The 13,597-nt window shown below is 43.5% G+C and overlaps 1 protein-coding gene across 1 annotated transcript in view; it reads right to left on the bottom strand.

The window, feature by feature from the left end:
• Positions 1 to 4,493: 4,493 nt before the first annotated feature.
• HEG1 (heart development protein with EGF-like domains 1) overlaps positions 4,494 to 13,597 on the bottom strand; it is a 52,828-nt gene continuing 43,724 nt past the window's right edge. The window contains exons 16-18 of the mRNA XM_008577646.1: positions 11,014 to 11,101; positions 7,624 to 7,798; positions 4,494 to 5,266 (exon numbers count right to left, since the gene is read on the bottom strand). Coding sequence (XP_008575868.1) covers positions 5,117 to 5,266; positions 7,624 to 7,798; positions 11,014 to 11,101 — 413 coding nt within the window. The 3' untranslated portion in view covers positions 4,494 to 5,116. The remainder of the gene's footprint in view (positions 5,267 to 7,623; positions 7,799 to 11,013; positions 11,102 to 13,597) is intronic.

Below are 13,597 nucleotides of genomic sequence, written 5' to 3'. Positions count from 1 at the left end.
ACAAAACGCACAGCAACTCATGAGGAAACAATCATCTTTTCACAACAGGCCAAGGTAATATAGAAAGATAAGTGAGTTGGATTAGTTTCCCAGGCAGACTGATCCATCCTGTCCCTGTCCTGTCCCATATTTCCTACCCAAGAACACCACTGAAGTGCATTAGATGCATCCAAAAAAAGATAAAACTAGAATCTAATATGCAAATTCTTTGAAAAGTTCTTTGAAGTGCCAAGGGACACAGCCGGTTTAGGACCTGTCTTTTTAGACCTAAGTGGTCCCCTTTGGTTTCACAGGCTTTTCCATAAGCAGTTTACACCAGATATGATGGAGTGTAACACAACTGAAGATACTTCAGTACACAAATTAATTGGCATTTAATATTTTAATGTTCCTACTATTTTAACCAGTTTCCTTCTTTGGGGATTTGAGAAAAGAAAAAGAAAAAAAGAACACATAGCATAAAAAACCATATCTCAGGGGGTAGAGGGAGGAGTGAAAGGAGGAATTGGTAAAGGGACACAAAAATCAACCACATTGTATATTGATAAATCAAAATAATCCAAACCAAACCAAACCATATCCGTTTCCAAAAACACACATGAGAACCTCAGAATGATGCTTTGTCAAGAAGAAATGAACTGTCTCTTTTAATCCCCACAAAAGCTTTCAGGTAGAAAAAATATCTCTGATATTAAGGGTAGTTTTAAATAAAATACAAAATACTGAACTTTGTATTCTTCCTTTCTCCAAAGAAGTACTTACTCTAGTCTCAAATCCAGTGTATTTTAGAACTAGGGGTCAAAACCCTAGTTCTGGGTGTGTCAGGCTACACTTAGCCAGGGGCAAGTGGACTGGACAGCTCTGCTTCTTCAGGCACAGCTAAGCAGGTTACAGGGTGCCTGGGCAACATGGCTTAATGCGGGCACCAAAAGCCACACGCGAGGGATGATGCTAATGTACGTGCCTGCTCTGGGAACTTTCACATCTGAATAGATCATCCTTCAAAGACCATACAGCCTTGTATTTCAAAGATGCTGACTTCTCCTTTTGGCCAACTTTAACAGTCATCTCTTCAAGAACTCAATAGTCACATCTTAGTCTTTGACCTCGAATGCTATCAGCCAGCTCGACTGCACCATCCATTCAGCAATTTTGGTTCTAAATGACTTAGCTGCTTCTGAAAATAAACTTCCCCTCAAAGCAGGAAGAGCTGTCAGCATTTAAGACATTCAAATGAATATGTTCCCTACTCTGAAAATGGTTTGCAAAAATACACTTCCAACACGTGCGAGTCGTGGCCTTACTATGAGAGCAAGGCCAGGCAGCCCTCAGATGGATGCATAAGTCTGTGCTTGTCAAAAACCCAGGACCATCATATTACACTTCCTACAGCCAAAGCCACGTACCAATGTGCCTCTTGCTGAGCACAAGCCAGCCACTATTTTCTTAATGATAACCACAAATGTCCAAGAAATATATGAGGGTACTTCAAAAAGTTTGTGGAAACAAAGAATTAAAAGACAATACAAATCTTTCCACGAACTTCTTGAAGTACCCTTGTATGTAAAAACCAACCTGAAAAGATATTTTCAAAAGGGCATTCAACATTTTTTTTGCACTTCATGTCATCAGTTTGGGTACTGCTTAATAATATTAAGGTTCTAAAAAAAAAAAAAAAAACTTATTAAGCCCATTCTCTCTTTCCTTCTTTGATGTTTAAAGTACACTGGATGGTGAGATGTCTGCCAGGAAGGTGGGGCAGGCAGACACAGTGGAAAGAATGACAGGGTGAGTCTGGCAGCCTGGGGTTTGCATCCTCTACAAGCAAGTTCTTTATCCTCTCCGAAGGTTTCTCTTTCTGAGAAATGGCACTCTCACACCCACCTCACAAGGGTGCTGTGAGGAGCCTTGCATGGAGCCTGGTCATGGTAAGAACACAAGAGATGTTAGTTTATTCTCCTAAAGAAACAGACTCCAGCGCCCTGGCCTGGCTCATGGTGCACAGAGGAAAAGAAAATGGAAATAAGACCCTCTGGAGCTTAAAACCACTGATGCCACGAAGCCAGCCAGTGCCCCCTGCTCTGAGTCGGCATGCTACAGACACAGGTTCCTTTTGCCTTGCTCCTCCCTACAAAGTTTAAGTGTTTCATAGGCAGTTAAGCATTACTCTTCCCTTCCCCCCAACTTCCTCCGGCTGTGGGGTCCCACTGCAGGGCGGTGGCATTTCTGTGCACATGAATTGCACATTCCACATGCAAGGCTGACACTGAGCACTTGTGCCCAAGCTGAGAGATTCCGCGTGCTCTGCAGTGCACGAACCGCTGCTGCCCTGCCAATGTTTCCTCCAGGCCCAGGCAGGACCCCTCTGGAGATATGGCCCCTCAGAACCAGTGAACACAGCCTATCCCTGCCTCGCCCAGGGCGGGCAGCAAGCACTCGGTGACACTCAGGCTCCTCTCATGCCTTCTTAGAACCTCATGCTCTGGAGATGCCTCTTCACAAGCCTCCTGGAAATCGCAGATACAGTGTGAACTTAACCTTGCAGGGTGCCTCCTTTTTTCACAGCAAAAAAAAAAAAAAAACCCAACAAAATAAAACACTCTTAATACACTCCATATAGACAAAACCCAAGAACAAGAACGCATTCTTGGAACTCACTCTTTTCTGGACTTTGTGATTCTTCCTAAGAATGTTTTTGGGAGAGAACACTTCATTGTGTGGAGGTGAAAGCCTCTGGCAGTGAAGTACACACCTGGGCATAGTCTCCCTCTGTGGCTCTTCCACAACTATGGGTCCTGGGGATGAGCAGGGATGTGGAGCAAGAAGCCAGGAAGTTGGCACCTCACAAAGGATCCAATCTGTGGGCTCAGGTGAGCTTCATGCAGGAGCCAGGAGCTCTCCAGTTAAGACATGTGGCAGCGAGGCAGTAAGGGCCATTTGGTTCCACAGAGAGATAGATGCAAGACCCAAGATTTCAAAAAGATGATGCTTTGAAATTTTCAGTTCGCATCCACTGACAAAAACAGAACTTTTCCTGTATTTATCTCATGAGATGAATGCAGTTTAACTACTAAAGGCATCACACCTGACTAGTGTTCCTGCTCTAGCAGTGTGATGATGAGTTGTGGAGACCACAGGACACAGGAGTTCACACTTAGAACCGTTAGGACAAGGGTTACATAAGAATAAGGATTACACACGTTTTGAAGAGATTAGAGACCCCTGAAGAAACAACCATGCCCAGGGCAGAATGGTCCCCAACGGCTGCACCATTTTCAGAAATGTGTATCCCACTGAGCTCCCAGCTTCAGGGTGGGAACAATTCTTTTACCTCTGTGTTTGCTTTGCTTCATTCAAAACCAGGATGTTCCAAAAGCAGATGAATAAACACAGTTCCACAGGGAGCAGTTAAAGACACTGAGCACTGGGTATACCTCCCTCGCAGACCCATGTCACAGGCACAATAAATAAGACACGTAGAATTTCCTTTCCAAAAGCAAACTCTCAGATCTCTAACTGGCCAGAAGTCTCTAGTTCTCTAATGCTGACTTGAATTATAACTGCATTTCTGGAGGGCACTACACAGTAGCATAGAGAGGTGCAAATGACTGTGTGAGAGAGCATAAGTTATTTCCTCAATGAATAAATAGCTTTGAGTGGTTGAAAGTTTACACTGAGTGTGCGGACGAGATGATGGATACAAAGATGCTGCACCAGCAGGTAAATAAACCTACCTGTGGCTCCATCCTCGCTCCCTATTCTTCTCAGGAATCCACATGGCTTCCCAAAGCACTGGTAATGCAGAAAATCTAATTTGGGGCCGGCCCAGTGGCGCACTCGAGTGCGGCGCTTGGGAGTGCGGCGGCGCTCCCCCCGAGGGTTCAGATCCCATATAGAGACCGGTCCGCTCGCTGGTTGAGCGCGGTGTGCGCGCAACGCTGAGGGTTGCGATCCCGTTGCCGGTTGCGGTGCGAGCGTGACACCGAGAGTTGCAATCCCATTACCGGTCATGAAAAAAAGACAAAAAGGAAAAAAAAAAAAGAAAAGAAAATCTAATTTGCCTATTCAGCCCGTTCCTCTAGCCACATTCAGCTGCAGGGACTACGTCATGCTGCTTTTCCTAGAGTGGTGAAATACTGGCTCAGACCCAACCTGTGTTCAGCCTTCCATTTCTACTCCATGCGCAGCAGCCTCTGGCCTCAGCAATGGTGGTCAGAGTCCCAGGCCCCATGCCATGCCCACAGGGATGAAAAGTGCCCCACTGCCTGCAGGCCAGCCCCCGGTTCTGCCTGCTGGGCCTCACTATGGGGCAGCTGGATGCCTCTAACTAAAACCAAACGTAAGTTGTTTTGCCCTGATTCAGACTTGTTTGAAACAGTGAGATTTAACTGCAAAGGGGGGAAAAAACATATTAAATAAATGTGTCAAATAAATTGGAGTCATGTGCTGGGCTTCACAGGTCTCAATTCCTCATTTTGGGGCTGGCTTGGAAACTGTAGCATGAGACAACCTAGAAACACGATAACACTGTACATTCAGCTGCAGCGTCTTCAGACCTTAGTGGTATGTTCCTCATCATCTGTTGTTTAGCACGTAAGCAACAGGCAGGAAAATGACTAACGAGCCCGTACTTTGCTGCAAATTCATCACCAAATTGTGGCCTACAGATGTGTTTCAGGTAAAGAAGGCTTCTTTCTGGAACAGTCTTGACACAAATCCCAAAGTAAGCCTCCATACCCAATTTACTAAAGTGCAAACTAAGGGAAAACTGGGTTTTTGCAATGATACCTACTGATCTACCTTGGCTAAGAGTCACCCCTAGTGCCAGTGCCATGTGGCAGTCACTCAGAGAGACTCTCCTGGTACTGGTCCACGTTCACGTTCACAGTAACAGCAAAGGTGCCAAATAAGCAGCCTGTGGTCCACATCCATGTGTCTCCTTCCACTGTGGTCATGCCCCTCATTCCTGTCCCCCTTTCTGCCTGCCACTCAAGTGTGGCTCCAACAAGTCCTGGGAGCAGCCAGTGTGTGGTGCCCCTTCCTGGGGCAGTCCCTCTGAGCGACAGAGACCCCAGGTGACTGGCTCAGAGCAATGGTCTCTCCATCTCTCCTGGCCTTAAAAGTAATCTCTTCTCCTGCTCTCGTCACTGATGAAAGATGGGTTATACTGTCCAGGGAAAATGCAGGAATGTCGTGATCCCGGCAATCCAGTGTAGGCCAGGTACAGTCCATTTCGTTCAAGTTCAGGATTCCTTACATTTGTGGGCTGGTTGCCAAAAAAAAAAAAAGAAGGAAAGTCCATTTATTATTCTTGGGTTGAAGTGTTAAAATAACAAAAAAGAGAGAACACTACATTTAATAAGATAGAGGCAGCAATAAATAGCAGAGCAATGGGCCGGCCTGTGGCTCACTTGTGAGAGCGTGATGCTGACAACACCAAGTCAAGGGTTAAGATTCCCTTACTGGTCATCTTTTAATAAACAAACAAACAAACAAACAAACAAACAAACAAACAGCAGAGCAAGATCTGATCCAGAAGTCAAGACCCTCACAGGTCCATCCCTCCAGGAAACTTGAGAAAGTTTTGCCCTGATTTTAAAAGGGGATTTAAAAAAACATTAATCAAGGGCAGCCCAGTGATTTCAGACCAATGTAGGAAAATACCTGGGTTTGTCCTTTATGATGTGGTTCTACTGATTATTATCTTTTTTTAAAAAAGTGTTTGCTAAGTCTTTTTATTTTTTTATACTGAATATTATCTTAATTTTTTACAAGTATATTTCTCTGTGGAGCACAGCTGGCTTTAAATCCTCCCTGGCATTTATTTATTTTTTATTTTTTATTTTTTTTGTCTTTTTCCATGTCCGGCAACGGATCGCAACCCTCAGTGTCGCCCCCGTACCGGACCAGGACCGGTAACGGGATCGCAACCCTCGGTGTTGCCCCCGCGCCTCGCTCAGCCAGTGAGCGGGAACCGGTCTGTATGTGGGATCCGAACCCTCGGCGGGAGCGCCGCCACGCTTCCCAAGCGGCGCACTAGCGCAGTGCGCCACCAGGCCGGCCCCTCCCTGGCATTTAGCAGAGGGCAATTGGCAGGTATACGGGAGCTGACTGCAAGGTCTTACGACCACCTTGTTGGAAGTGGAGCTAGAACCCCAAACCAGAAGCCCCACATTGATTCTCAGGTGTCTCTGAACAAATACCAGTTTAGTGGGTCCTGAGCTATCTATTTAATCTGCAAAAACAGTTCCCTGGGAATAACAGGGGCTACTTGGAGGAGGCCCTCATAGTAGCACCAGAGGTAAATCTTTCATGGCATAAAACACTAGATACTGTGAGAATCACCTGGACCACACCTGAGCACATGGTGAGGAACAGCTCATCCACTCAGGTGACAGCTTCATGCCGTAAGCTCAGGCTCTGCTTCTACAGACTGCCCAGCCTACTATTTTTGAAATGAAGATGGGGTTCATTTAAGTTCTTGACTACATCTATTTACGGCAACTCTGTAGCTAACACCATGGAAACATGCAGTGAAGTTACTGCACCCTGCTGGGGCTGAGGATTCCCTAGCAAAGAATGTGAGTTTGCAGGCACACCCCTGCTTAGTTACAGCTTCAGTTAGTAATTACGGAAAAAAGCAAAGCCCTGTCAGAAATATCAATCAAAACGTTTTCACTAGAGCTAAGTCAGTGTCTACGTTTACCTTTCCCCTTATTTCTTTTTGTCCTTTCACCAGGTTCAAAGTTTTCAGAGTCCATTGAAACAAAGAACTCCTTAGCATCAACAAACACCCTCCTACCCAAAGTCTGCATCCTCATGGTTAATTCCCATAGCAACCAGAGCGGTTGTGGTTTCTGTAACAAGACTGTCTAGTGCCATTAAGCCCCCATGTTTTCTACACCTCAAATAGCTCCACATGGCATGAGAAGTCACCTGTCATCTGTTTATTTTTCAGCTCAGATATGCCATTTGCATTTACTTTACGGCTGACAGTGTAACGGGAAGCGAACTGGGCAGTGATTGCATGGGAATTTGACATGGGCTAACTTCACTGTGGGGCAGAAGAAGCAAGGGTTCGAGGTAGTCTCCTGTCTTTCCAAATGATGCAATCCAGGACCGGACACAGCAAATTACTAAAGACCTATGGAGTATCTAATCTTCTCAACCTCTGACACATGCTTGTTGAGGATGACATTGAATTGTTCTCTTTAAATCTTTTTCCAGTTGCCCAGTTTTAACTACCTAACTACATGAGGCAAAGCCTGGTGGACAAGAGATGAAAATGAAAGGGCCAAAGGCTATCTCCAAATTCCTCCTCTGCCTTTCAGTTTCCATTCCTGCAACTTAAGCAAGCTCAGTAACAAGAGGGTTATTGCTACAACCCCATAAAAGTAATGTGCTCTATGGAAATACCCTTCGTATTTCAATATCAAAACTGATAAACACCATGCAAATAGAACATAAAGAAAGGGATATTAACATATGTAAATAAGAGGCCCACGCTACCATTCTCTTCAACCCTTATCTAGCTGTAATGCTTTTACTCCAACAAAACAGAAGCCCTTTACTTCTCAGAGGAAACCGGAGCCCTGAGGTTGCCCTGGGCACAGGAATACACACCGAGTAGTACACATCAGTCATCTGGAGGAGGTTTTTGGTACTTCCATTCTCATGCATTTCAATAGCTTCTCGGCCCCATTCTTGAGAACGAGGATTCTTGGGGTACTCAGCATATGGGGACATTTGGAAATCTCCGCTTTTGAAGATGAGTTTGCTTATGTCATTTTTATTCTTTCTGTGGGGTAAAAAAAAATTGAAAAGTTCAATGAATAAATTCTGTGAAAGCACCAACTAGTATTTTGCAGTGTAAATTAGACCCAAAGCTACCATTATATTTCTTTGTAGCTACCCACTGAGGAGTGTTACTATTGTTGTTATTGTTTTTAGTATTTGCCTAAAACAAGTAAAAATGCAATTAGGTACAAAAAAAGATGCAAAAAGTCTTCCAACCCAAAAAGGTCAGATTACCAGGGGCAGAGAGGACAAGGATAGCTGCGATGGAGCAGACTTAGACTCTTCTGGGAACAGAGACCACTGTATCTTGGGGTGGCCAGGGAAAGGCAAACCATAAATTCACAGAACACTGGAGCCAGAAGGGCCCTCAGAATTCTAGTCCAATGGCTCCCAACCTGCTTGAGCATCAGAATTCACATGGGAAGAGTGTGGGTCTCACCAGGTTTAATCAATCAGGAGCTCTGGGGTTGGGGCAGCTCTGGTTCAATGAAGAGCCCTTACTGTCCCCTGAGTCACCTTTTGCTGATAGCAAAGCTGGGACTAGAATTCAGGCCTCCCAACTCCCCAGCCAGTGCTCTTTCTACCACATGAAGTTACTTCACAAATCATAAAAGTGGAATAGTTTACAAGAAAGCCCACCTGTTTATATACCTGTACATATATTCTCATTTCAGCAGGTCTGAGAAAACCTATTTGGGAGATTTCACAGACTGTAAATTGTCAGGATATGTGTTCTTCACCTGTCTCTAGGATCATAATTTTAAATTATATTTGCCCTGGGTAAAATAACCGGAAGTTTCTTCCTTGTACCTCATTTACCTATAAATGATCTTGGGGTGGCACGAAATGATTGGTCATAAGACCAAATGTCCAGCATCCAGCTTAGGCGCTGGCCTTCTGTACAAGTTCAGAATGGACCTGCCACTGTGCTGCTCCCAGGTGAGTGGGGTATCAGGTCTCAAACAATGACTTACTTGTTCATAACTGCCTTCCCTTCTCAGTATCCAAGAGACACAGGCTCCTTCCCAAATGGCTATACCACTGTACAGAACGTGGAGCAAATATGAGGCTTATATCCCCTTGAGAAATCAGGTTTCGTCCTTCTAGATAACTGCTCCTAATCTCATACCCAGAAGTTTTCTTCTACTCATATGGTTTGTCTTTGATGATCTGATAGCAATTTGGTGAATAACAGGCAAAGGCTATATTATAAGGCCTGCATTCCTGAGCGAACAGTTAAGAGCAAATTGCTCTCAAGGCCTTACTGGAGATAGAGGCTATCTTAAAATGTCCTTCAGGTCAATGGGAGAAAAGATAACTTGATATTTTGGTAGGTTCCTTCCATCTGTTATGTCCAGATAATGCCTACCATTTATTATCTAATCAGAGGTTGTTATTTTCTGTATCTGAATAGAAAATCACAAGAAAGGGGGATCACTTCCCTTCTTTCTCTTCCTTTTCCAAAATGAAAGAAAAAAAACCCAAAAGCAAAAAACCAATAAGCCATACCTACTGGCTTCCAGGAAGCCTAGAGCCAAGTTTACTGCTCATCCCACAATGCTGCTGTCACGTCTCTACTGCTAGTGTTTCAGGCAATCCCTTTCACCATTCTTCGTCTGCTTCTCTCTCTACATATATACTGTATAGCTTTCCTGACACAATTCATATACCATACAATTCACCTATTTAATGGTTTTTAGCATATTCAGTTATGCAACCATCATCACAATCAATTTTAGAAGTTTCATCATGCCAAAAAGAAATCCCATAACCCTTAGACATCACTCCCCAATTCTCCTTCTCCACCACCCAGTCCTAGGCTACCACTGATCTACTTTCTGTCTCTATTAGATTTGCCTATTTTAGACAACTCATATAAATGGAATCACACAATAGGTGGTCTTTTGTAACTGGCTTATTTCACTTAGCATAACATTTTCAAGGTTCATCCATGTTATAGCATCTATCAGTACTTCATTCATTTTTATGGCTGAATAATATTCCATTGTGTGGATATACTACATTTTGTTTGTCCATTCTTTAGTTTATAGACATTGAGATTGTTTTCACCTTTTGGTTATCATGAATAATGTTGCTATGAACATTCATGTACAAGTTTTTGTGTGGATATACATGTTTTCGTTTCTCTTGGGTATATGAGGATAGTTCAAAAAAATCATGGAAAAATGGAATTAAAAGATAATATGAATCTTTCCATGAACTTTTTTTTTTTCCTTTTTGTCTTTTTTACTGACCGGTAATGGGATCGCAACCCTCGGTGTCGCGCCCGGACCGGGGACCAGCAACGGGATCGCAACCCTCGGTGTTGCGCCCGCACCACGCTCAGCCAGTGAGCGGGAACCGGTCTCCACATGGGATCCGAACCCTCGGCGGGAGCGCCGCCGCGCTCTCAAGCGGCGCACTCTCCAGTGCGCCACCGGGCCGGCCCTTTCCATGAACTTTTTGAAAACCCCTCGTACACCTAAAAGTGGAAGTGCTGGGTCAATGATAACTTTGTTCTTAAATTTCACATTTTCTCAAAATGGCTGTACCATTTTACAATCCCACCAGTAGCACAAGTTCTAATTTTTCCACATCCTTGTCAATACTTGTTATTTTCTGTTTTTTTGGTTGTTGTTTTTTTTAAATGGCCATCCTAGTGGGTGTGTAGTGGCATCACACTGTGGTTTTGATTTGCATTTCCCTGATGACTAACAATGTCAAGCATCCTTCATGTGCTTACTGGTCTTTTGTGCATCTTCTATTCAAGCCTTTTGTCCATTTTTAAACTGGGTTGTCTTTTTATTATTGAGTTGTAAGTGTTCTTTCTATATTCCAGATAGCAAGTCCCTTATTAGACATATGATTTGCAAGTATTTTCTCCCATTCTGTGGGCTGTCTTTTCACTTTCTTGATAGTGTCCTTTGGAGCGCAAAAGTTCAATTTTGATGAAGTCCAATTTACATCTTTTTTCTTTTGTTGCTTGTGCTCTTGGATGTTCATTTTTTAATAAAGAAAACAAAGTCCTACATACTCTCCATCTCTTTCCCAACACGCACGAACTATCATGAATTTCCCATCCTCCCTTTTACTAACAGTTTAGTCACATGTTATCATTTAGTATGATAAACACCTCAAGCATTCTTTGAAAGAGTAAAAACTGACCCTTGCATAGCACAAAGACACAGGGTTGGAATTTGACCTTTCATTACTTACCTGCAACAGGTAACTATCAGTGCAATGCCCAGGATAAGGAGAAGCCCACCTCCTGCTGCTGCAATTACCACAGTGATGAGCTGATAGGCTAAACATGTTAAAGGAACAAACAAAAAAAGTGGATTGGTAGGAGGTAATGAAGGAAAGAGTGAATACTAAAGACTGGTCTCCCCTCTGACCCCACAGCCACCATCCTGACTCAGCTGGTGACCTCACCTTCCTCTTCCTGATCTCTGCAAGGGATCCTCATGGCTATCTCTACATTTTCTCTGCACTGAGAAGAGTACCCTTTTTTAGCCACTCCTGGAATGGAGACTCCTCAACTCTACCTGCAGACCAGCCCCTGATGACACTTTTACCATCCATGGTAAAAAGAGAAAAATAAAGGTGAATAATGAGTTTTTCAGTAACTTAATGTGTCCCATAAAAGTAGCTGTTCCATAAACTAAAATTCTGTCCTTCCTACTTTTTTCTCTCACTAAAGATGGGTGCCTTTTATCATGTGTAAATTAAGCCATGGTGAATTTGATTTTTAAAAAAGTAATGAAAACAGAATCTTCGCCACTTCCCACCCTTTGGTGTTAATTATTGTTTGATTTTTTGAATTGGTGGTGATGAAACTGGGCCCCCATAAGGATTTCTCTTAAAAGCTTTTCTTTTCTTCCTCGTGCTCATTTACATAGCCTCTGTATACTTAAGGGTTAAGAACCCGAGCTGAGTTTCCCTCCTATTTCTTCCACTTTCCTAATCAACCTTTGTGAACAAAGGTACTCCAAAGAGAGGCCAAGCTGATTATTAACCTATGTTCTTGCTTAAAGAAAATTGCGTTATATGTGTACATTAGTCAAGGGTTGAGATTATTGTCTTTAGTTTTTCCTTAGGAAACACCACCAACCACAGGCTCCACGATGCCAGAGACCCTGACATATGACGCAACACACCTGCTAATCATGACCCCCCCCAACCTCCTTGCACGCACCTGCATTCCTTCCCTCCCTTTAAAGCCTTAAACTTTAGTCAGTCTTAGGGGCAGGCTGACACTGTTCTCCCGTTCTCCTGGCTGTAATAAAATCCTCCTTCCTCGCACACCGATTGGCTCTCGGTGCAAGGAGCAACTGAACTCAATTAGATCTTTACTGCTTGGTTACAGTGGACAGTAGATATAACAATTCTTTTTTTTTTTTTTTTGTCTTTTTGTCTTTTTCCGTGTCCGGCAACGGATTGCAACCCTCAGTGTTGCCCCCGTACCGGACCAGGGACCGGCAACGGGATTGCAACCCTCGGCATTGCCCCCGCGCCTCGCTCAGCCGTAATAACTTCGTATAGCATACATTATACGAAGTTATCGGAAAAAGAAAAAACAAAGAAATTGGACTTCATCAAAAATAAAACTTATGCTTCAAATGATACCTTCAAGAAAATATAGAGACAACCATAAAATGAGAGAAAGTTTTTGTAAATCATCTACCTAAGGGACTTGTGCCTAGAATATATATAAGAACCCTTACAATTCAACAATAAAAAGACAAATTTTAAAAATGAGCAAAGGGGGCTGGTCCATTGGCTCAGCACGTTAGAGTGTGATGCTGATGACACCCTGTGCTGGCCAGCCACCAAAGAAATAAAAAACGAGCAACATACAGACATTTCTCTGGAGAAAACATCTAAATGGCCAATAAGCACATGAAAAGATGCTCTGCTGTACGGCTCGGGTGGGAGCGCCGCCGCGCTTCCCAAGCGGCGCACTTATCCAGTGCGCCACCGGGCCGGCCCGATATAACAATTCTTGATTCAGTTTTAGGTTCTCACTTGATAACTAGCACAGGTACCTGATTACTACAAAAAACCATTAGTTTTAAGATATACAGGAAACAAAGCCAAACCATGGCATGAACTCATTCTCTCCCTTACCACCTGATGGTATTCGGAAGTTTCTCTTTTAACAAAAGTGAAGACAGACAAATCTCTAGAATGTATCTACTTTCTTCATCTCCACCAACACCGTCATAAGCTACCATCATCTTGACCTGACAAGTGCCCCCCAACTCATCAGCCTGTGCCCAGGCTTGTCCACACATTAGAAAAAGCAAATCTGATCATGCCATTTCCCTGTTTAAAAGAACTTCAGAGGCTCCCTTTGTTCCTAAAGACCAAAGTCTAGCTCCTACTTATCTCTCCACACCAAGTTAAATGTTCTCACTCCCAGCAAAATAAGCAAGCATCCATTTAGAAGTGACCCTTGCAAGTGGTTGCAGTAATAGTAGGGACCTCTTTGAAATGGCAGTTTTGTGTAAAAAGAGACACAGATGATGTAGACCAGTGCTTCTTGAACTGTCTGCAGTCAAGGACCAGTTTTTGTTTGTTTGTTCCTCTGGATAGTCTTTTTAAATAAACAAAGTCCCGTTTTTTCCCCTTGTCGTCCCCCACAGGTATCATGAACCTCCCCTTTCTTTTTTAAAAGAGTTGACTGTGGACTGATACGTTTGTAAAACACAATAAAACTATTTTTTACAGCCCCATGCTTGGATGTCGCAACCATTTCAAATTAATATGAGGGTTTCTGAGTGTTTACCTTCCATTTTGG

Source organism: Galeopterus variegatus, unplaced genomic scaffold (genome assembly GCF_000696425.1).
Source record: "Galeopterus variegatus unplaced genomic scaffold, G_variegatus-3.0.2 Scaffold1555, whole genome shotgun sequence".
In the NCBI taxonomy this organism is placed as follows: domain Eukaryota; kingdom Metazoa; phylum Chordata; class Mammalia; order Dermoptera; family Cynocephalidae; genus Galeopterus; species Galeopterus variegatus.
Note: the sequence above shows the minus strand (reverse complement) of the source record. Positions and strands in the feature narration are given on the sequence as shown.